At 30.0% G+C, this 24,796-nt stretch overlaps 2 protein-coding genes and 1 long non-coding RNA gene across 3 annotated transcripts; 2 read left to right on the top strand and 1 right to left on the bottom strand.

Annotated features, from left to right (window-relative positions):
* Nucleotides 1-10,941: 10,941 nt before the first annotated feature.
* LOC140179781 (uncharacterized) lies at nt 10,942-13,932 on the top strand. The gene is made up of 4 exons (XM_072219546.1): nt 10,942-11,205; nt 11,308-11,474; nt 11,551-11,658; nt 13,418-13,932. Exons 1-4 carry the CDS (start codon nt 11,065-11,067, stop codon nt 13,707-13,709), a joined length of 708 nt encoding a protein of 235 aa, XP_072075647.1. The 5' UTR covers nt 10,942-11,064; the 3' UTR covers nt 13,710-13,932.
* A 6,890-nt stretch (nt 13,933-20,822) lies between these two features.
* LOC140179948 (uncharacterized) lies at nt 20,823-23,834 on the bottom strand. Its single transcript, XR_011874193.1, has 2 exons — nt 23,126-23,834; nt 20,823-23,033 (listed from the first exon to the last, which is right to left on the bottom strand). It is a non-coding gene; the product is annotated as an uncharacterized lncRNA (long non-coding RNA).
* Nucleotides 20,862-23,580, top strand: LOC112758995 (probable protein phosphatase 2C 38). The gene is made up of 5 exons (XM_025807797.3): nt 20,862-21,315; nt 21,428-21,807; nt 22,040-22,407; nt 22,638-22,874; nt 22,962-23,580. The coding sequence occupies exons 2-5, from the start codon at nt 21,519-21,521 to the stop codon at nt 23,178-23,180; spliced, it is 1,113 nt and encodes a 370-aa protein (XP_025663582.1). The 5' UTR covers nt 20,862-21,315; nt 21,428-21,518; the 3' UTR covers nt 23,181-23,580.
* Nucleotides 23,835-24,796: the final 962 nt, after the last annotated feature.

Here is a 24,796-nt window from a genome sequence, read left to right on the forward strand (position 1 = left end):
CCAAAACTATTCAGAAAGAGAGTTTCATTAGCCCCATTCAGTAACAAGACCTGAGCTTAAATGACAACTCAAGTCTCAAGTATTTTCTCTTCTTGGTCCTATATTGTTTTTGGTTGCTTGAGAACAAGCAATAGTTTAAGTTTGGTGTTGTGATGCGTGAGCATCATATACCCTTTTTCTTATCATTTTCTAATTTTTTTTTAGTTAGATTTTATTTAGTTCTACTTGATTTTAGTGCAAAAATCCTCTTTAGATGCTACTTTGAGTTGTTTTAGTATTTTTATAATTTCAGGTGAAATTCGGAGCAATTTGGCAGAGTTTGGAGCTAAAAAGGAAAAAGCAGGTAGCACCCCCCTAGGCGCTGAACGCCCAGCTGGCATTTAGCGCCAGCAGGGGACCCAGAACCAGAACGCCATCATTCCCCTTGGGGTGTTTAACGCCCAATCTGGCGTTAAACATCAGCAGCAGTCCGAGTTCACCCCTTTTTGGGCCTCTCAAGTGGATTTTATAGTGATTAGTTATATTTTATTTTCTTTTTGTCATTTTTATTTTTACAAACAATATCTTTTAGGTTTAAGATTTATTTATATTATTTTATTTTTCGTATTAAATTAGGTTAATATTTAAAGGAAAAGATCATTTAGGATTGAGATCTCCTTCTTTCCGCACTTTTTCAGAACCCTATTTTCTCTATAAGTTATGAGCAACTAAACCTCTCGGTTAAGGTTAGGAGCTCTGTTTATTTCTATGGATTAGAACTATTATTCTTCTATTTTAATTATGAACTGGGTGGAACGAGAGTATGACCCTTTTCTACATGATTTTTTGTGATTCTCAAGAGAGTTATCTCGCTTGAACTACAGCTTGAAAATATTCCTCCTAAATTGCTAATTACATGAACTAATTGGGATATGTGACATATGGTCCTGTTAGCTTTGGGTAATTAGGGTTTTTGTGGCTATAGACTAGTTTTTGAACTTCACCCTCTAATCTGAATTGAGTGACCATGAGAGTGGCAGTTAATGAAGGTTAGAGGAGGCTAAATTACTAAGAGATTAGGGTTTAGATATTTACGGTTTGCGATGGAATGAATCATGCATTGTTAAAATAGTCGGTAAGAACTTTTAATCTGAAAAAGTAAACATCTCCGAAACCTTAACTATTTTCTATTACTGTTTTCACACGAAACCTTTAATTGCTTTCTTTATTTTCTTGCCTATTGTTTTATGCGAATTGCAACATTCAAAACCCCTTTTCTGATTCGCCTAACTAAGCCAGCCTGACAATCATTGCTTGCTCAGTCCGACAATTCTCATGGGATCGACCCTCACTCAACTGAGATATTACTTGGATGATCCAGTGCACTTACCGGTTAAGTTGTGCAAAATCCTAATTCACGCACCATTTATCTACAGAAATCATTCTGTAAGGGATAGAAAAGCTTTATGGGAGGAAACAATGGAGATAAAGAATAGGATGGAAGTTCCATTCATAGCTATGGGAGACTACATTAAGGTCTTGTGCGAAGAGGAAAGAAGCAGTCGCAGATGCAGGTTGGTGGGTATGTTAGATTATAGAAGATGGTTACAAGATTTGAACCTTATTGATCTACTCCTACAGGGGAGAAAATTCACTTGAAGGAGGCGTAGTCAAGCAAGTAGGTTGGATAAAATATGTGTTGATCCATGTTTGATTTAAAATTTTCCAAATTCCAGATTAAAGGTGATCAGATGCTCAAGGTCAAATCATGTCCCTCTATTCCTAAACACGGAAGAAGAAGATTGGGGGCCCAAACCATTTTGATCATTTGATGTGTGGTTCTCCCACCCAAAGTTTGTCCCCATGATAGAAGAGGAATTGGAACATAGTTGAAAATGTGCTAGCTCAAGAAAAAATGAAGATACTCAAAAGATACATATCAAAAGAGAGGTCTTTAAAAATATTGATGGGAAGATAAGAAAATTTGAAGAAAAAATTGCAAAAGTGGATGCAAAACTTGAATAGGAGATTGAAACAAAAATGAATTTGAGTAAAAGAAAGGCCCTAATGAGTCACCTTGATCTTTGGTGCAAAAAAAGGAGAATTTTAGAAGCAAATGTCAAGAGATAAATATATAAAAGAAGTGGATAAAAATACGAAATACTTTCATAGAGTGGCAACAATCAGAAATAGAAGAAAACACATTGCGAGGCATAGATTGGGAGAAAGAACGATCCGAAATCCAAGGAGGATAAAACAAGAGGCTCAAAGATTCTTTAAAAAATTATACAACCAAAGAGAATTGCCGAAGATAAAGTTGCAGGAAGGCCTTTTTAATAGGATCATGGAGGATCAAGCGACTTACTTGGAAAAATTTCCAACAATAGAAGAAATTAAGAAAGTAGTGTGGAGTTGTGAATCAACTAAGGCTCCTGGACCAGATGGTTTTAATACGTGCTTCATCAAGAGGACTTGGGATGTCATTGGTGGAGAGTTCAGTGAGACTGTCATGGAATTCTAAAGAATTGGTTATTTGCCAAAAAGTCTTAACATGACATGGGTGATATTGGCTTCAAAGGTTGACGTTCCAACAGAGATAAAAGACATCAGGCCGATAAGCATGATTGGAAGTCTATATAAAGTAATCTCAAAGGTTATGGTAGACAGAATAAAGAAGGTAATAGAAAATTTAGTAGAAGAAGTACAAACAACTTTCATTCAAGACAGACAAATCCTAGATGGCGCTCTTATTGCGTGTGAAACAGTGGCATGGTTGAAAAAGAAAAAGAAAGAGGGGATTATCTTGAAACTGGATTTTTAAAAAGCTTACGATGCGGTCAGATGGAGCTTTGTGGACCATGTCTTAAGTAGGACGGGGTTTGGATTTAAATGGAGAGGGTGGATACAAGGACTTCTAAAAACATCAATGATGTCAATCCTGATAAATGGCAGCCCATCTGAACCATTGTAGATGAAATGTGGGCTGCGCCAGGGGACTCTATTTCACCCTTCCTCTTTATTCTGATAGCCGAAACTCTAAACAAAATGTTGGGGATGGCGATGGAGAAAGGCCTAAGAAGGGATATAGAGATGGGAGGAGACAAAATTCTCCTATCATACCTACAGTTTGCAGATAATACAGTTCTTTTCTATTCACCGAAAAAAAAGGTGATAAGGAATAATATAAAAATACTAGATTGCTTTGGATTAATGTCTGGTTTGGTTATAAATGACAAAAAATCAGTTCTAATTCTAATAAATGTGGTACAATCAAAAGCGAAGACACTAGCAGATGAAATGAGATGCCCAGTTGGTAAGCTCCCGTTGTCATATTTGGGTATACCGTTAAGGGCAATTCCAAGAAGAGTGTCAACATGAAAATCGGTGATAGAAAAAATTGAGAAGAAGCTAGCCAAGTGGAAGGTGGGACTGTTGTCAAGAGTAGAGAGATTAATCATGATCAAAGCAGTGATAAATAATTTGTCTTTATACTATCTGAGTTTATTCAAAATTCCTAAAGTAATGAAAAAAAAGATCATATCACTACAATCAAAGTTTTTTTTAGGGAGAGAAGGACGAAAAAAATCGATGCCAACTATTAGCTGGTGTCAAATTCAAAAACCAAAAGAGCATGGCAGATTAGGGGTGGGAGACATCATTATAAAAAATGCCGTGCTCCTCTTTAAATGGTGGTGGAGATTCTCTACAAAAGACAAGTCTCTTTGGAAGCGTATTATGGCCTCTTGTAATGGCAGTAACTTAGAAAAAACAGTGATAAAAAATGAAGAACCCAAATCAAATCGCCCTGAAGCGACATAGTGAAAGGTGTCAAACAATGTAACTAGTTAAAAGATTTTGTGTGGAAAGGAATTAAAATGTGTGTAGGAGATGGTTGTAAAAAAATATTTTGAGAAGATACATGAGTGGGAGAAATGTGCCTGAAATAAAAATTTTCTAGACTTTTCACAATCTCATCAAATAAAGTTGACTTAATAGCAAACTGTGGTTTTTGGAATGGTTTATCTTGGTGTTAGAATTTTGAACGGTGGAAAAGGTTTTTTGACCAGCAACATAAACTTTGTGAGGAATTACAATATCTTTTACAGAATATTTTCTTAGTTTCAGGTATGCAGGATGAAGTAATTTGGTCTTTTGCTGAGGATGGTAGCTTCGCAATCAATGCGACAAATGAAAAAAATCTGGCACTATGTGAATCGAAACATATTTTGGATAATATTTGGAGAAAACAGTACCTCCAATGATTGAAATCATGGCATGGACCACAATCTTTGAAAGATTGAATACAATAAAAAAATTAACTAGACTGAATATTATAAGTCAAATTGAAGCGAAATACGTGTATTTTGTGGGCTGGCCATGGAGGATGAGAATCACCTCTTTATACACTGTAACTTTGTGGAATTGATGTGGGCAAAGAAAATGTATCTTGGAAACATTTGTTGGGTAAAATCGGAAGGGCTTGAAGACTTCATTGACGCTTGGTGAATCATCCAAAAAAACAATGGATCAATTTATAGTTCGCTATTATTTGGTCTACATGGAAGGAAAGAAACAAAAAAAATTTGAATATAAAAAAATCAAGAGTGAAGAAATTTGGGATGAAATTATGTTTTATTGGTCAGAATGGGTAAAGATCAACATAGAAAGGGGCTCAATGAAAAGTCAGTGTAAAAAAAAGATGTTTGAGAGAAAACTTGCTACTACTCAAAATAATGGCAAGAAGTTACGGTGATTCTATGTGGAATTTATATGTGAAAAACAAATGGCGGCAATAGGAGGTTATCTCCTCAATTCAAATAGGTGTTCTTATATGAGTTCTTGAGTGCTGGAAATAATGTTGCAGCCGAGGTAAAAGGAATAAAAATGTTGTCCAATTTATTCTTGAAGAAGCAATAACTTCAATGGAGGAGTTTGTCATTGTCACCACGAGTCAAATCTTGGTACACTAGTCAACAAACAAAAACCTCAAGAATTGACATCTCAAATTTGAACGAAATAGATTGATGAACCTGATAAAAAGTCTTGGATCATTGGATATTAAGCTTGGAGTATTAAGAGACTTTACCCACCTGAATAAGTGGAGAAGCATTGCAAGAGTATCAGAAACTATGAGGGTAACATGGTATAATAACTTTTAATTTTTTCAAAGAAAAGTAATATACATATATGAAATTGAAGAGATGTAAATTAAGATTGTTATTTTCTGCTATATGGTATATAAAGTGAGATGTTTAACTACTCTCAACTTGGAATCATGAGTCTGGAATTAGGTACACTATTCGGCAGAAGTGTATGGAACAGTGGCTTATATATATATGAGGATAGGGTGTTCTTTGGTGTTAGCAAAGAAAGCTGTCATTGGAGGGTGTTAAAAAGAGATGATGCATTTGATGTGAATAGCTTCAGTTACTATACTTAATTTCTGCAAGAAGGTGAATCATGAATATTTGATTTGGCACTTATCATTGAAAGTCTATGAACTTTTTGGAAGATGAAAGTCTAGCTATGTTGATATCTCAAGAGTGAACATTTAATTGTTATTTCTTTGAGTGTTTTTGTAATCTTCTAGACTCTGCTTTGCTGTTGATGCAGAGTTTTTTGTGTTTGTCTTTAACTTGATTAGTTTTAATTGATTATTTATCCTTGATGGCAATGTCGAAGGGGATTTTAATTAATTGAATACCATTCTTTGTATGTTTTTCCCCTTCTTGGGTCGAGATTATAACTCAATAATCGAAAAAAAAGAATTTTTAGTGAATGACACCAAAAATTTTGGTGAATAACACAAGAAATCTTCAAAGAGACACAAGTCCAAAACCAATTCATTCAACTAACAAAATACACTTAAATGTATTTTGGATTCAAAAGACATATTAAATTGTTACAAATAACACATGGATGGCTAAATCTCTTATATATTAGTTCAATACCACACAATCAATTCAATGATAACAAAAATATATTATTTAGTTAGAAATGACACAATTTTTGATAAATATAATGAGAAATCTTTAAGGAATTACAAGTTCAAAACTTAAACTCACTTAATCAATAAAATATATTCAAATATAATTTTGAAGCAAAAAGTACATCAATTTGTGCAAATGATAACAAAAGCACATCATTTAGTTGAACGACATAGTTAAGAAATCTTTGTGTCATTATTAAAAAATTTAGGTGTCAAAATTAATAAACTTTCGTGTCATGATTAAAAAATTTCGATGTTATTTTTCAGATAAATTCTACACAATTTAAAACTCTCATTCATCATCATTCATCATCATCATCATCATCATCATCATCATCATCATCATCATCATCATCATCATCATCATCATCATCATCATCATCATCATCATCATCATCATCATCTTCTTCTTCTTCTTCTTCTTCTTCTGTTACATTCTCACAATTCTTGTTTCACCCTCTTAATAAGCACCTATTTCAAAATTAAGAAATTTCAATGTCAAAAGTAAGAAACTTCTTGTGTTATATATGGTTAAAAAATTTTGATACTATTTTTTTTTATAAATTTTACATAATTCAAAACTCTCACTACTCATCCTCTTCTTCTTCTTCTTCTTATAATTCTTCTTGTTTCATCCTCTTAATAAGAATAAAAATAAAAATAAAAAGAGAAAAAAAAAGTTAAACAAAGAAAAAAATAAAAAATGCTACAATAATTACCTGGAGGAAGAGGAAGAGGAAGAGAAAGAGGAAGAGGAAGAGGAAGAGAAAGAAGAAGAGGAAGAGGAGAAGAAATAAGAAAACGTAGCAACAACAACAGCAATTAAAGAAGAATGAAATAGTGTGTGATTCATGTGTATATTGTGTGGGTGATTTTTGTTGAGTTTAGGCTAACTTAATTAGATTTGATTGACAAAAATGCTTAGATGTATAACAAGACTGTAAAAAAATACAAGATCTAGAGTGTGTGTAGATTTGAGTTTGCAAAATGAGAGTTTACTCTAAATTGGTTTTAAAGAATTGAATTTTATTAAAATTGAATTGATATCAATGTGATTTATATTTGGCAATTTGATATCAAAATTGATTATGACGAATCAAATATTGTTTAGATAACTTTTGTTAAAATTATTTCTATATGCAAAATTATTAAAAATGACATAAAACTATATTTTTAATCATTATTCTTTATTTATTTTAATATTTATGCCTTTTTACTAAAATTATGTTATTTAAATATAAATAAAAAAGTCTTCTAAAATAACATTAGAGTGTATAAAAGAGAATGTTTGAGCTATTTTTTTATTTATTTATTTTTACAATAAAAGGAATAAAATAGGTGAGAGAAGAATTAACTACAATAATAAATATTTTTTAGCAAATAAGAAGGATAAAATTGATAAAAAAAAATAATTACAATAATAAATTTTTAACAGACTATTTTTTTTTTTAAAAGCAAAAGATTTTAGCTTTTGGTTGAACGTAGGTTTAAAAATAAAAATTCATTCACGTTTATTGCATATAAAAATGCCAAACAAAACTTTCACAACATTTAAAGCATTCCAACCTAGGTTTACAACGTATAATGTCAAAACAAGCACACACCTAATCATTGTGCTATTACAAAATTATTACAAACTTATGTAATAATGGATTTTGTGTTTAGTTAACTTGAACTAGTACTCTATGGTATTCTTGTTCTTTTCTTATAGAGCAAAGAATTATATTGGTTCTCTATGTTTGGACTTAATTCTATTTTGGTTCTTAAAGTTTAAAGTATTTTATTTGAATCTAAAAAAGTTTTATTTAGTTTCAATGTAGTCTTATCGTAAAATTAATGTTAAATGATTAACGAAACTCAATTTTCAGATATGAAAAATTTATGAGAAAATGACAAATAGATTCTTGACCTTTTGATCTGCGGACATTTAAATCCTTCAAGATTTGAAATACATTTAAGTTCCTGACTTTTTCAAAATTTGGATATATTGATCCCTCATGTTCATTTGGATCTTCCAGACCCAACGAAAAAATCAAACGTGATCCCGTTGTACTGACCTGGCCGATATGGATGCACATGTGGGTGAGTTTTCAAAATGGAACAAATTAGACTCCGGAATCGATTTGTCATTTTTTCAAAACTTATATAACCAAATTATTCGGCTGCCGATGGGAGTTTTCTGCGGTATAGGTGACGATGGCCTTGTCCTTGTTGTCATCGATGAACTTTTTCGCAGAGTTCTCGACGATGTTCTCCATGTACTTGAACCAAGGCCAGTGGCTCCCAGTGATGCGTCTGCTACTACTCGTATGCCTCTCGAATTTGTAACTCTTTTTTAAGGAAGGACATTAAGATTTGGTAAAAAGGTGACGTTAATTATTTAACATTGACTTCACGACAGGACTACGCATTAAAGTTAAATGAAACTTTTTTGGATTTAAATATGACTCTTTAAACTTTAGGGACCAAAACAGAATTAAATTCAAACGTAAGGGACGAATTTAATATTTTACCATTTTCTATATCATCAAAACTAACTCCTAATTCCAGCTATTTTGTTTAATTAAAATAAATAAGAAAGGACAATTTAAAGGTAACATTATTCAATAAAAAAAATTTTTAGGGCTAACAATTTTTAATATTTTTAGTCATTATATTTGATCAGTATAAATATTAAATTATTTTTAAAAAATAAATTTTATTTATTCATGTGTGTAAATTCTAAAAAATATAAGTGCAAATTATATTGATTTATATGTGTAAATTCTGATAAATATAGATACAAATTATATATTTTTTGTAATCTTGTGTGAAAAATTTTTATAAATATGAATACAAATTATTATTGACAAAAATGATAATATTTGCTGACCATATAACATAGTTCTATACAACCATATTAAGTGTACATCAAAATCAGTTATTAAAATAAAATACACATTGAAAAATAAAATACACATTAAAAATAAGTTAAACTACCTTTGTATTTATTTATACAGAAATACATAATAATTAATTTTAGTGACTAATTTTAATATATAAATAATATTTTTATATTCAATATTCTCTTTATTTTAAAATATAATCAACGCTTTGACCTTTTTAATACATTAAAACTTAATTTATTTAGATTTTGTACCTAAATGCATTATTTTTTTTATAATCATGTTAGATGTACACTAAAATCACCTATTAATATAAAATATATTTTTTTTAAGTAAAAAAGCTCAACACAACAAGGTGGAGCAAAAGAAAAGAAACAAAAATTCATAACGCTAAAAATAATAATCTCTAGATATCTCCGACATTGCCATCAACAACCACTGGGTTCACCATCAATCCACTCATCGTAACTTGTAAAGGATCTGTTAATAATGTCCACCACACTTGAACCTTGATTTCTGAAGATTCTATCATTTCTTTCTAGTCAAATTGTCCAGATGACCGCAAAAAAGCCAACCAACCACTGCTTCCGTTCTATCTTTCTCGCTGATATATCCGTCCAACTTTTATAGTGTTGCTTGAGCATACCTGGAATAATCCATATCCTTCCAAGAGCGAACAACCAAGCACACCACACTTGCCAAGTGAGCTCACAACCAATGAACAAGTGAAAAACAGTTTCAACAGACTTATGACATAATACACATATGTTATCATTCTGGCCAATAACACATAATCTACACAGTCTTTTCCTTGTATTCACCTTACCAACTAGTGCAAACTAAGTAAACAACTCAACCCTTGGTGAGACAAATCCTCTCCAAATAGTACTAGTGAAGTTATAGCTTGTGATATCCATCGGAAGTACCTCTGCCTGCAACACCTACACAAAGAAGTTAGTAGAATAAACACCTTTTTTATTAAATTTTCAGACCACTCTGTCCTCTTTCTCAGTTGTCAGTTCGTTTCACTTATTGCAGAACCGCATGAAGCTAGTTTACTAGTTCCAATTCCCATTGAAATATCTCTCATCGCCATTAGAAATTCCAAATCCACTCTAACCCATCCTAGAACCCACAATCTCCTATGATAGATCCTTGAAAATTTGAGACCGAGAAAAGTTTTGAAAAAGTAACTTTCAGAGCACCACATAGTAACCAACTATCCTCTCAGAAGCGGATTATCCTGTCATCCCCTAGTTTCATAGCCAAGCCTCTGATCATCTTCTCTCTCACTTGTGGCTCCTTAATTTGTAGTTGACAAATATTCTTCTAAGAACCCTCTCTTGTAGGTACAAGTTGATCACAAATCATCTCAAAAGAATTCATGTTATTACAGTAACACATAATTTTCTTTCAAATTGGACAATCCTTTTTCGAAAACCTCCACCAACACTTGAACATGAGCACTGTATTCTGAATTACCGTGTCACCAACTCCCAAACCTCCTGCCTTTTTGAAGGCCCGTGCAACTTCCCATTTTACTAGAGGCATCTTGTCCCTCTCGTCCTCCTTACTCCACAAAAAGTGTCTTCGTAAGGATATTATTTTTTTCTGCTACTATCTTCGGCATTTTGTACAAGCTGAAATAGTAAAATAGGCAGGCTATCAAGAACAGATTTAATGAGAACCAGCTTACTCGCTTTATTCAGAGACTTTGCTTTTCACAGACTTAACTTTTCTTCTACCTTGTCAATCACTGATTTCCATGTATTGACCAGCCTCGGATTCGTCCTCAAAAAAATGCCAAAATATCTGACAGGTAAATACGCCTCTTTACAATCCAACAGTCAACACATCTGCCGTGTCCAACTCTATTCACAATTAACCGAAATCAAGCTGGATTTGTCAAAATTAATACTCAATCTTGACATCATCTCAAAGCAGCGGAGTAATCACTTATAGAAAAATATACATTAAATAATATTTATATACATTAAAAATAAATTTAATATATATATATATAATAATTAATTTTAGTCACTGAATTTAGTATTTTTTTTTATTTCTTTAATATATCGAAAGAGTGAGTGCGCTCCCTCTCTCTCGTATCACTTCTTCCTCCTTAGTTGTGTGACAAAGACACATTGGATTCTGATAGCAGAGAATAGAATATCTCAAGTTCTCAACCTTCCAAAACACACACAAAAAAATATGAACCACCACCATAATCATCAAGACAATAACAATGGTGATGTTTTGAACACCGTGGTGGAGTCCCTGAGAGGCAGATTACTCGCCGAGAGACACGCTTCAAGGCTAGCAAGGGACAAAGCTCAATCATTCGAAAACAGGGTATTTTACTTTCTCTTTATTATTACCAAAACAAACCATTTCTGATTGATAGATTGTGTAATATATGTACATGCTTTGCTTTTTCTTGTTTCGGTGGACCAGTTTGTGGAACTGGAAAATAAACTGAGACAAGAGACCAAACTAAGAGACAAAGCCCAAAGAAAACTTGAGTTCTTCAAGGAGAAGCTTCAATCTTTCAACATATCTTATTTGGATCCGAATCATCAAAGCACTGAAAATTTGAGGAATAATAATGATAATGATATCAGGTATATATCAGAATTTGCAACATTATTCATGCAGGAATTTGTGTCCTTAGTATTATACTTGTTAATGTGAAAGCAGGCTTTCACTTTCACCTTCATGCTCGAAAATACCGGCAACAAGTTATGATCACATCTCAAATCACACTATAAATCCAAGCAATGTGGATTTAAAGAATGATCACAACAGGTATTCCTTATTTTTTATTTGGTAAACACGCCTAAAACGTCTTTTTTTAAAGATGTTTTTAAATAATTAAAATTTAACACATATAATCAATTAAATCATATTATTTTTGTTAAAATTAGGCTAGACAAATTAATTTAACTCAGAAAATGATGAATAAAATCTTAAACTGATCTAAATTAATATTATTTTTTTATAAAAAATGATTAAAATACTCTTTTATATATATATATATATATATATATAAACTCTAAATCTTAACTCTATGACGGCAGAGAAGGACTAAAATTTAAGATTCTCAAAATTAATATATATATAAAATAGGATTATTTTAATTATTTTCTATAATAAAGGATATTGTAGTCATTTTTCTATAAAAAAATAATATTAATTTAGACCAGTTTAAGATTTGATTCACCGTTTTTTCGATCAAATTAATTTGTCTGGCATAATTTGACAAAAATAATACAGTTTAATCAATTATATATATTAAATTTTAATTACTAAAAAATATTTTTAAAAAAAGACATTTTAGACGTCTTTATCTAAGTGACTCCCTTTTTATTTAATTCAATTTTATTTTCTCATCAAATTATTTATCCTAAAAATTTAGTCAAATAGGTAAAAAGCAAAGGAATAATTATATATTTAATACGTTTTCTGATGTGGAAGGAATTCTATACCTTTTTATGATCCTAAATGATTTAAGACAATTGTTCCAGTACTCTCTTGAATATGATCTTCTATATTTAAATAAAATAAAGTAAATGAATAAAAACAGGCATCAAAAAATTTGGAGTGGATAAAAGTACATATCAAAGATTCATTATCAAAATATGGTCCAAAATTTTTTTTGATGGACAAAATGTCATATAATTAGTAAATGATATTTACGAATTTTTTATTTGTACTTTAATAATTTTAAAATGTATTTTGATATTTATATATTTTAGTGTGTATTTTTATTTACTCCAAACTCTTTTATATATGCTTTTGTCTATTTACTCAATAAAATATAATAAAAATTATTTGATGTGTTAATCTTTTGTGGATCGAAAACAATTTTGGAATGTAATTTGATATTTATAATTTTTAAGTGTGTACTTTTATTCATCCCAAACTTTTTTATGTATATTTTGTTTATTTATTCAATAAAATATATAAAAAAATTATTTTATGTGTTAAATACCTGTAAAATTAAGAGCTTGTTCGGGTATCATTAAGTTGTTAGAAAAAAAATTTTACTGTGTTTGACAAAAGTTTAGTAGTCAATAAAAAGATTTTTTTATTTTTTAGTGTATTTGCAAAAGTTTAACAATAAAAGTAAAAGTACTAGAAAAATAAAAAAATTAAAAGCTATAATTTATATTTTTTTAAAATATCCTTTTTACTTAAAAAAAATATTTTTGACATTATAAATGAACAAAATGATACTTATATTGTCGTGTCCAAATATAATTATTAAATAAAAATATATTTTTTAAATAAAATATTCAAATATAAAATTAATTTTATTTTTTAAAAAAATCTTTAAAAATAAGATCACTTGAAAAAAAAATAATTAGTAGAAGTTCACCCAAACAGATTCTGAACCTATTATGTAATAATATATAAGCAATGATTATTTGCTCTCTAATTTTCAAAAGGTACCGAAGTAATTGTCATGCTTTGATATTATGAATAACTATACACAACACATCTCTTTGTATCATATATCTTAATACTAATTTTGAATTTGAAATATCCGATTGAGGGTTTCTAGTTTAAGCACAAAACCATCGTCAGTGATGGAGAAGGAGAAGGAGGATAATGACGTTGATAACTCTCTAGCATTAGTTCCTGTGAATGTGACTTTGGTATCCACCAACAACAATAACAATAATAATGAGAGGGCAGTTCATGAAAGTGTGATTGAAGCTCTAGATGCATTGAGGCGTGCCAAAGAAGGACTTGTATGTGCCATGATGGCAACAACAAAGCCAATGATTAATGTTGGTCCAACTTACAACTTAGAAGACACTAATAATGATAGAGCTAAATTATTTATGTACTAATAAGGGTTCTGTTGTTTGATTTAATACACTGAATTTTGAGTTATTGAATTGAATTATTGAATTATTTACTTAAGCTTATCAAAAATGCTAGTCGTATATTAATATCAGTTATCAATGTATTTATGTATAAATATGTGTAATTTATTTTATTTTTAATATGTATTTATATTCTACCATGTATTTTATATTTGTAATTGATTTTAGTGATTATTTTTGGTGTACATATAATATAGTCTTAGACCTATATATATAGCAATTGTAATTGTTATTAGTGTATTACTCATCATCTTATTATAACACTAATTTACATTTCAGCAATCATTTTTAATTTATATAAATATATTTTCGTGAGAATAATCATTGGTAAAAATTATTACAAGTACTGTTCATTATGTGCACCTCCTTTAATTTTGTCTGTAGCATTATGTGTGTTATGACGTTATGAATACTTGAATAGGATTAAGTGTACACCTATCACGTCTTATTTCAGTTTTTAACCTTTTTTTAGTTGGAATTCCCAGCGGAGTTTTCGATGAAAAAATAAAGAAAGATACAAAATGAATATCTATGAAAAGTTGAAAACACAATGTGTAAGGCTTGTGTATATATAGACGTCAGTTTTTCCGTTATTGACCTTCCAAAAGATATACCTATACAAGATTACAAGTGAATTAGTTTGATTGTTTGTGTGTGTCTTGTTTTTCTTTGGGTGTGTTTCTAAACAATAGAATTGTATTGGAATTGTTTTGATTTTATAAATTTTTTGTTTGGAATGGAGAAAAAATATATAGGAATAATTAAATTGATTTGTAAATCCTATAAATTTATACTATAATTTATTAGTGTAAAATTTTGACATTTGACAACTTTTGATGCAGAGGATTAAAATGTTGAAGTACCTTGCATAATAAGAATTGAAGAACGATTTAGGTCGAATTTTATAAAACGTGGAATAATTCATTGACGCATGATAAATAAAGAACGCGGGGTTAAATATTTGGTGACCAAAGTAAAAAAAAAAAAGACATGGAATGTTCCACTTGGTGAACAAGATCTTTTACTGCTAAGGCAAGGTGATAAGTTGTGAGAGCTCAAAGAAGTAGGAGAAGCTAGATCGTGAGAGAGAAGCTTTTCGTAATTCATTGTTATGTTCTATAAATAAGATAAGTTTAAAAGAATATGGAACTTTAATTTAAATACTTTATAATTATACAAATTTTACAATTTTTAAATTATACTTAAGTCTAAAAGAACCATAGAATGTTAGTACATGTGAGTATGTGGGTTAACTTTCAATTAATTTTATTTTTGTTTCTTTTCTTCAAATAGTTTACTTTTATTTCTTTTCTTTAAGGATTTTGTTTTCTATCAATTCATGTTTATTTAAAGTTTATTTATCTTTTATACGTCTATTCGTTATAATTATTTATATTATTTATTTAATACCGTCAATATTTTTTACATTTTATATATGAGTAATTGTTTTACACATACACTTAATAAATTTTAGGTTGAATTTACTCTTTTAAGAAGAGTTAGATCTACTTATCAAATTGAGGTTTTGATATAAATTTAATTTGACATTCTGTCGAGATTGACAAAAATAAAGTGAACCGTAACTAAATTCAAGATTTTTAATTTTTTAATAATTTGATTAGAATTAAAATAATTTAGTGCTTTAAAAATATGAAAAAGCCATTTTAACTCTGTATGTATTAATATGGAAAAGGATTCGAGGAAGAAAAGAAATGGTAAAGGCTTTGCAGCAATCGGCAACAGAGAGCGGAGGGTCTAGCAGTGGTTATTGGTGTTATTATATCAATTTTTAACTCAAATCAATTTACATTTTATATAATTAATTTTAAAAATAATAATTCATTTTCAATTGATCAGTTCAGTTAATTTCAAATGAAGCCAAATTAATTTAAAAAATATTTTATTACAGAGTACAGACATACCTTTTTAGAAACAAAAATTAAGAGGAACAAATTAGAGGATAGTCCCAAACGTGAATTCAGACAAAATTAACATCACATGAGATACACTATTAGTCTTTTTCCAAAATCATGAATGCATCGTTGATCTTTGTATATCTTTGTGGGTTGGACTTGACACTTGAAGTGAAAGCAAATGGGTCAACAGCGAAGCTTCTCTATCCACATTTTCAGATATTCACTAAAATCTAAAATGGTTGGCCCATAAAGAAAGATGATATCTATGGTAATAAACAAAAGCTTGTGGCCAATCAAATTGGGATGATCTTCTAGTTAGTAATTAGTTTACTAATTTTTAGTCTGTTAGGTTGGAGGTTGGAAGATACGGTAAGAAACCAAATAAAAAAAATAAAAAGTTTGTGGTCAATATAAAAAACATTTAAAAAAAAAAGAGTTTGTAGTTGACGCTTGGGTGCTACTAGCAATGACATAGCCTTCTAAAGTTAGCCACACTAGGCTCAATTCAAAGACCCGAAATCTGACACACATGGAGAATTTATAGACTAAGTTACATTAAGATTCAAATTCCAAGGATAGAATATAGAACTCTTTTTAGTATGTGCGTGAGTATAATAAGTATGTGAGTAGTGTAAGACCAAAACAAAAGAACCTTATTATAATGGGTGTGTAAATGTGTAAATGAATGTGCATGTATATGCATGACCAAAATAAATAAGTAAAAGTTTGAATATTAGAATATAGAATATATTATAATTTAAGGATGTGACAAAATAGACTTAAACATAAAATAGTACAAAATTTTTAATCGTTAAAATCTCATCTCACCGTAGAAAGATAAAAACTATATAACTAGGAAATATAAATACAAAAATTAATTTATTTTAGTTCCTTCATACTTTAAATTTTCTTTTGGGTTATACTACTTTGGCAACTGAAAGTTATTCAATAATTTAATTGTGTCGGTAAAAAAAATGTGAATAAATAAAAGTATGAGATTTATAGATTTTTTTTTTTCATTTTTCAAACGTTACAAAACCTTTTAAGGATTATTATAAATTTTTCAAAGTAAAATCTTGATTAAAAAACAACTTGATCAAAAAAATTTAAAGTAAAATTAAAAGATATTTGTAGTTATTAACTACAAATTATCTAGTATAAATAATGTATAGTATATAATTGACCCTTTTTAAATTTTTATTTATTTCTTTATTTATTTTGGTGTGTGTCTTGAACGTATGGTAATTATCAAAATATCATTTCCATATCTTTTTGTTGGACACTTGCCACTTCTACTTGATCCGCTATTCTTCTATTGGCCGTTGCATTGAATTATTTTGCAAATTTAAATTATTAGTGACTAATAAACGACATCACTATTTTAGTAATTTTACCAAAAATAAAAATACAAACAAATAAATGACATGACCCTTTATCAAAAAAAGAAAAAAAGAGAAGTAGAAAAGAAAAACGGCATCACGTCATTATTGACTAATAGTACCTTTGGGAATAATGTTTATACTATTTTTTATAGTTTAAAAGATAATTTTTTCCCCTCACTTTTTATAAATAATTTTTAATATCAAAAGTATACTTTTTTTGTATATTTTCTTTATATGCTATAAATGACAAATATTTTATCTTTTTTTAGTTCTTGTCACTCATTTTTAATATCAAAATATAAAATAATTATGCATATATCTTTTGTATTGGTAAACCATAAGAAACCAATGTTGACTATTATTTATCGAAGTGCACTGCAAATAGAAGAATGACTATGACTTAATTATTTGAATAAGAATACTCTCATTTTGAGAAAGAGATGGTCATGTTTATATCTTTCTAAAAATTTTCTCTTTTTCTAAGATAACTAAATTCGTATTAAACACTAAATTCTAATAGTACAAAAATAAAATATTAACTAATACTGTTTAAAAAAAAAAAGTAATAGGCTTAGCTCACAACATTTTTTATAGAAAAAGTTTAGAGAGGTAGTACTTTTATTAAAATTTGACCAGCATTTGATCAGCATTTAATCGGTAAAAGAAAAGTAAGTAATTTCACACCATTATATTATTAAAAATACTAATAATAATTAATTGATGACTACAAATCACAAAACTTTTTGTCTCCTAATACTCCTCTATTTTCTAATATATACCACTAGATATACATCTATTCTCAGAAGATTTCTCAGTGACTTTCAAGATGGATTCGTCTGAATCAGTTTTGGAAAAGTTAGAATAAAGCTAAACTATTACTGATGGATTTAGGCAAGAATAATGTGAGAAATTTATGATGATAAGATATGTGTAATTATCATTATTCAATTTCTTATCTATTTGACTCAGGCCCTCTATTTATTGCAAAATAATTCTGAAAGCTAAATATGATATATCATCGCGTGTGGTGGGTCAATGGTTTCTCACTATAATGATGAAAATGAGTTCTCATCCAAATTTATTATTGGTGGAACCCATTTATTACGTTACTCATTCGGCTAATAACTATAACCACATAATGTGTATATATTGGATCAAAAATCAAATATTGAGATCCAATTTTTAATTTCCACAAGACAACAATAAACATAATCACAAGCCACAAGTTTCTTGTTTTGGCAAAAGGGAATTAAAAAAATGGTGAAGTGGGTGTGTTTTTTGTTGTATAGAGTGAAATACATGCATGATGTAAAAAGTTCCAAGAATGTGCATGTTTTCAAGCGGTTTATTAATTTTTTTTTTAACACAAAAAAAAAAAAGAAAGAAAACACAAACACACTTGACTTTCAAAGCTTATTTATAACAAAACAATCGATTAGGTAGTAAAGCGTAAAGAAGGAGGACTTAATCTTTTTGTACAATAAAAATCTAAATGTGAGTAAAAACAAAATATAAATAAATAAAAGTTTAGAAGTTCCACATTCATGAATCATGAATCATGTTGCAATGAGGCAATGGCACAAGTGCTATGCATATCCATACGCAGACAATGACAATTCATGAGAAATAATTGGTGGGTGAATTCGGCATTATAATGGTAGATATAACATGCCTCTAAGATTAGTGTGGTTCATTCCCTTTTTCTAGTTAAATGAGTTAGGAATGTTAATGAGGCTTTTATGATATATATGTATATATATAAAATATGTTTGACCATACAGAAGCACTTTTGTCCACAGGATCAATTAGGTAAGTAATGATCAATAAGGACCACTTTGCATGTAAAGTAAAACTACTAAACTAGTTGGCCTAGGTTTACAAGCTACTAGTACTAGATAGGGCTACTACTAGGGATGATATATAACTAAAGAAAAGCCATAAAATAGAAAGGGATGGAAACAATATTTCTATAATTGCTTAAAGTTGCATGCCCACATTAAATTTTCTTTCTAAGTGATTATATATATAATATTTTTATATAAAAAAAATAATAATTAATATATAAATATATATTACATTAAGTAATTTAGTTAAATATATTAAAGGTTAAATAATATATTACTTTAATATATTTAATTAACCAAATTACTTAATGTAATATATATTTATATATTAATTATTACTTTTATATAAATAATTACCTTCACAAGTAAAGAATAGAATTTTAATTTCAAAAGCAATTTAAATTTTAAAAGAGTGCGTGATTTAAAAAAAAATTAAGAGAAATTAAAAATATGCATAATATCCTCACTTCTTTTATTACTATCAATGAAAGTTTCCGAAAGAAAGAACAAAATTTTGTGATCTTAATGAAAATAAAGATAATAAAGAAAATTATAAAATCATAAAAATCCTTCAATTTAGAAAAACTATAAAATAAAAGCAACGAGATCTTCTATTTGACTTTCATGTATGTTCTTTCTTATTATTAGAGTACTCATCATGTATATGGGATGGGCAGAGCTCAAGTCAGCTCGTCATAAACATCTAGCTAAAATTGAAAAAGAAAAGTTGATGAGTTAAATGGATCGGCTTATTTGATTTATTTTTTATTTTTTTTAAACACAAACTCAATTAAGAAAAATGATACTAGATCATTTTAGTCTTTTTTAGCTAATGAAATTTCATCATATATTTATATATTTTCATGTTAAACCAATTAAAATCTAAAATACTAGTGAAACAATTAATATTATACAATAATAAGAGAGTTTATATATATATATATTAAAAAAAATTAGTCACACTTATTTAGCCTGAATTCACTTAATTCGCAAATCATATGAACCAAGTTAAAATAACTCATTTATAAGTCATATTGTTATTAGTTTGACACGTCTATTTTACTAACTGATGATTCGCGAGTCACAACTCATTTTATATTTTTTTAAAAAATTTAAATAGTATTAAAAAAATTCTTCTAAAGTTAAAAGGTTGTGGTAAAATTCAAAGTGAAATCTTATCACATTTGATTCAAGACAGTAGAACTTGCATATATGTAAATTTAAAATTAATAGGGTTAAATTCTCAGTTTCTTGTTTTATATTTTCCTCATTTTAATAGATTTTTTTAATCCAAATCTATATGTGAATTCTCTACCCTAATAAAAGGAAAACTTAACACTAAAAGAAGATATTTAAAAAAAAAATCATTACAACGGAAAGCTAAATCTACATCTAAACCACGGAAATAATTGTTTTCTTACAAGACTTATGCAACAATGCAACTTGATATCAATCAAGTAATTGTAACATGTCATGTGTTTATTGACTTATAATAAGTTGAGATACATGACTTACCGGCTTTTAGTTGATTTAAATTAAATGGGTGAGCACTATTGTTGCTACTTTCACAAAGCAAGTTGTCAAAATAATGGAATACAAAAATATTTTTTGAATGCTAAAACTAATCACAAAATGAATTATTATATATTTATATTTTTTATGAATAATTGGTTTTATTTTGTGTAGATATAATATAGTTGAATAGAATAAGCAGCGCCAAAAGAACTTTATTGTTATAGTGAGTGATGCAATGATTTTGGTGGTGAATTAAATAAAAAATAGGAAGAGCCAAAAGTGCACAAATGAATTTCTGGTAAGGTAAGGGGTTCAAAAAACGTATGTAGGTGTCAAAGTCCATATGCAGTAAAGTGTAAAATTATCACGAAAATTAAAGCAAGGAAAAGAAAGATGACGTATATCCAGAAACAATAATAATAATAATGGGGAAAGTGGAACTGTTTACTACCTAAATCTAAGTATTATTGCTTCGTAGAAGAGTGATGTTGCAAACTCAAATCTTTCTCAGCCATGAAAAAGCTTTACAAAGCCACATGGTCACAAAACAAACAACATTAAAATCATCATCACAAACTGACAAATGAAAGGACAAAAGAATTACAATGTCAGAGACTTTTGCTAGTTTAAAATCTCTCTCTCACATTTTCCCTGATCTTAGATCTACTCTGACACCACTTTGAAGAAGATCCTCTCTCTCTCTCTCTGCCAACAAGATCCAAACCAAAACGCTTCTCTTATCCATTGCTCCCTCTTCACCACTCCAATCTCAGACCAACTCTGCCATTTCTTGAATCCTTATGTGCTTTTACAGCTAAGTATGTTGTTGGAAATATGGCACTCCTCCACTCCTCTATGATCCAATTCCAAACATGTTCAATTCAGGTTCTTTGAACTTGCATGTAATACCAAGGTACATTTCTCCGTTCCTTCAGCCCATACCAATTTGGTTTTTACCTCAAAAACTTGTTCATATATCTGATTGTCTGTTTCTCCTGCATATATTTATTTATATATAACTTCAGGAACTGAGATCTTCTCAAAGCATCAGTACCAATTAAAACAACTTGATCTTGTTTCCATTATTGGAACCAGAACTGTTTCTGCCAGAAAAAGATGGTTAGATCGTGTTGGAAACCAAGTGGAGATGGTGGTGATGACGATGTGAGAGGAAAAGTTGAAGGGTTGCTATGGTACAAGGATTTGGGGCACCATCTTTACGGTGAATTCTCAATGGCTGTCATCCAAGCCAATAGTTCAATAGAGGATCGAAGCCAACTTGAATCTGGACCTTTAAGTTCTGATTATATGGGTCCTCAAGGAACCTTTGTTGGTATATATGATGGTCATGGTGGTGCTGAGGCTTCACAATTTGTCAGTGACAATCTTTTCAGCAATCTCAAAAGTATGCTCCTCTCACTTTTATCTTATATACTGAGACACACAAAGAAGAAAGTTTAAATTGTTATAAAAGAATTTATTTCATCAAGATAGAAAGCAAATAACTAAGTTCATTTGGAATATAGTCTGCTTTCCTTTATCTTCCTCTGTATGCTGTTTTTCAATTGAACTGAGGACCAGGAAGAACCAAATTATTTCTTCTATGATTTTCACTGTCTTATTTCCTTGTGAATCAGGATTTGCAGCAGAACATCAAGGAATTTCAGAAAACATTATCAAAAGGGCTTTTACTGAAACTGATGAGAGTTTTCTGTCTGTTGTGAAGAAACAGTGGCTAAGCAAGCCACAAATTGCTTCCGCGGGTTCATGTTGTTTGACAGGGATCATCTGCAACGGCATGATGTATATTGCGAACGCCGGAGACTCGAGGGCGGTGTTAGGAAGATTAGAGAGGGCAACAAGAGAGACATATGCTGTTCAAGTATCTGCAGAACACAACGTTAACATAGAGACAGAGAGAGATGAAGTTAGGTCAAGGCATCCTTATGATTCACAAATTGTGGTCATGAAACACAATGTTTGGCGTGTGAAAGGCCTAATACAGGTACATACAATTTGCTTATTACTCTATTTTTCCTTTTTATGAGTTGCTACCACTTTTCAGTACATTACTCAATCAATATTCAGTTTTAGATAAAAGGAATGGACAAAGTAATTTATACTTGACAATTGACATTGTGTGACAAGGCCATAAGCAACTAGATAACACATTCAAATTCCTTGTAGACAAAGAAAACTAAGGACCATGTTAACGAAATTTGTTTGCATTCACAGGTTTCAAGGTCTTTAGGTGATGCATATCTCAAGAAAGCAGAATTCAACAGGGAGCCTCTACCACAGAAGTTTAGGTTGCCTGAACCTTTCTTCAAGCCCATCCTTAGTTGCGAGCCATCGATATCAACACATAAACTCCATCATGATGATCAGTTTCTGATCGTTGCTTCTGATGGTCTATGGGAGCAGCTTAGCAACCAAGAAGCCGTCAACATTGTCAGCAGCAACCCACGTAATGTAAGGTTCCCCCCTTTCAGCTTAAGAGTGTGGCCAATCAAGACATTTTATGAGTATTGGTTACTTATTTGGTATTTGATGTAACAGGGGATTGCTAGGAAGCTTGTAAAGGCTGCATTGCGCGAAGCAGCTAAGAAGAGAGAGATGAGATTCTCAGACCTACAAAAGATTGAAAAGGGGGTGAGGAGACACTTCCATGATGACATATCAGTGATTGTTGTGTTCCTTAATCCAAAACTCATTGACAATACCTCTCTCTGGGGTTCTCCTCTTTCAATCAAAGGCGGCGGGCCTGCCATTTCTTAGAGCCAAGAACTGCCATTCCAAACTCCAACTCAGAAACACACCCTAAAGCAAGACGGTGGCTGTGGCTAAAGCATGAAGATTCTCATGGAGATTCTTTCAAACACATAGGTTGTCCAGACCACCACCAAACACCCAAAATACAAACAAAAAGGGGAATGAAAGGAAAAGTAATTGATCATATGACATTTGAGCTTTAATACCTGAATATACCGAAATAGCAATTTAAATTGGAGATTAAAATGATGGAAGTATCAAGCATGTCCCAGGAGAACAAACAGATAGTGTATTTACATGTAAGCAATGTTTTTTACTTATATTTCCTAGGAAACCGAATATACAGCTTGTAATTTTCTCAAACACAAGGAGTGCGTTAATAGTTAAGCTGCTTCCAGTTTGTATACTCATCTGTCCATGCCGGTTTTGAAGGACATATATGCATTATTTAAGAGAAAAAATAACAAACAAAATCCAGAGATGGCGAAGAGCTCCCATACAGTTTCAGGAGAAATCAAAATCACAAATTCACCAATTTCTGATCTCCTACAGGATTGGACTCTGTTTCACTGTTGCTTTTGTCGTTCAGTAAGTTGAAAACGGGCATTAACACAAAAGAAGTTTGCATGTAAAATTTCACCGTTAGAGAAGAAATTGAACAAGTTAGAACCACAAGCTGGAAATTTATTTCGTTGCCAGATAAACAAGTTTATCTTGTCTGTGTATGGATGTGTCCATCAACTTTGGCGCTTGATGTAGAGATCCAACTCCACCCACAATACAAAAAGAATTAATTTCAATCGTAGTGTTAAACAGTTGAACTGTGTAAAACGTTTTTAAAATTATTTAGAAAATATATAAGAACGAACTAGAATTCAATCTTTAGATTTTTATTTTTTACGAATATTTTTTATCATTTACAAAAAAATATTTCATTTTAAATCATAATCACAAAAAATATATATCAAATTTTAAACTCTAAAACTATTTTCAAAAATATATATTTAGAAGTTAATTATTTTTATCATATTTTTAAGAATATTTTTATGGATAATGCACATAAACAAATAGAAGGATACTACTATTATATCAATTTCCTAAAACCAAACAACTTACATGCATGTTCGATTTTTATATTCACTTTGTAAATCGAAGCTATTAAACTCAATTTAAGCAACTTCATGTAATTTGAATGAACCGAATTCGATTTAGCTTAAACAATAGTAAATCAAAGTGACTAAATTCGATTTACTAGAGGAGGAGTGTTGGTGAAATAATTCAAAACTAATTGTTTCGATTTACTCCAACTATTTCAACCCCAATAAATCGAGTTTAAGATACGATGAGCCAAAATTATAAATCGAATTCTATTCATTCGATTTAGATACGAGTCTAATGTATATAAATACGAGCAAAACGTTAAATCTTCATTAGAGTGGCACTCACAATGGCTAGTGAAGATAGTTTTTAGTTCTTATGCATTATAGAAGGATGATCAAGAACGCGAAAGGGAATAAAATTTACTAATAAGAGTCCGTTGAGTGTCTTTATTAAACCTTCTATGAGTTTTGTTGAGTTTTAAAATACTATAATTTAAAAACTGGGACTGCATGGCAAAAAAT

This window comes from Arachis hypogaea, chromosome 16, assembly GCF_003086295.3.
Source record: "Arachis hypogaea cultivar Tifrunner chromosome 16, arahy.Tifrunner.gnm2.J5K5, whole genome shotgun sequence".
NCBI lineage: Eukaryota > Viridiplantae > Streptophyta > Magnoliopsida > Fabales > Fabaceae > Arachis > Arachis hypogaea.

Coding starts and splice junctions, on each gene's coding strand:
- LOC112758995 (XM_025807797.3), top strand. CDS start 21,519: ATGGTTAGATCGTGTTGGAAACCAAGTGGAGATGGTGGTGATGACGAT. Junction 21,808..22,039: donor TCTTTTCAGCAATCTCAAAA/GTATGCTCCTCT, acceptor CTTGTGAATCAG/GATTTGCAGCAGAACATCAA. Junction 22,408..22,637: donor GTGTGAAAGGCCTAATACAG/GTACATACAATT, acceptor TTGCATTCACAG/GTTTCAAGGTCTTTAGGTGA.
- LOC140179781 (XM_072219546.1), top strand. CDS start 11,065: ATGAACCACCACCATAATCATCAAGACAATAACAATGGTGATGTTTTG. Junction 11,206..11,307: donor CTCAATCATTCGAAAACAGG/GTATTTTACTTT, acceptor TCGGTGGACCAG/TTTGTGGAACTGGAAAATAA. Junction 11,659..13,417: donor TTAAAGAATGATCACAACAG/GTATTCCTTATT, acceptor GAGGGTTTCTAG/TTTAAGCACAAAACCATCGT.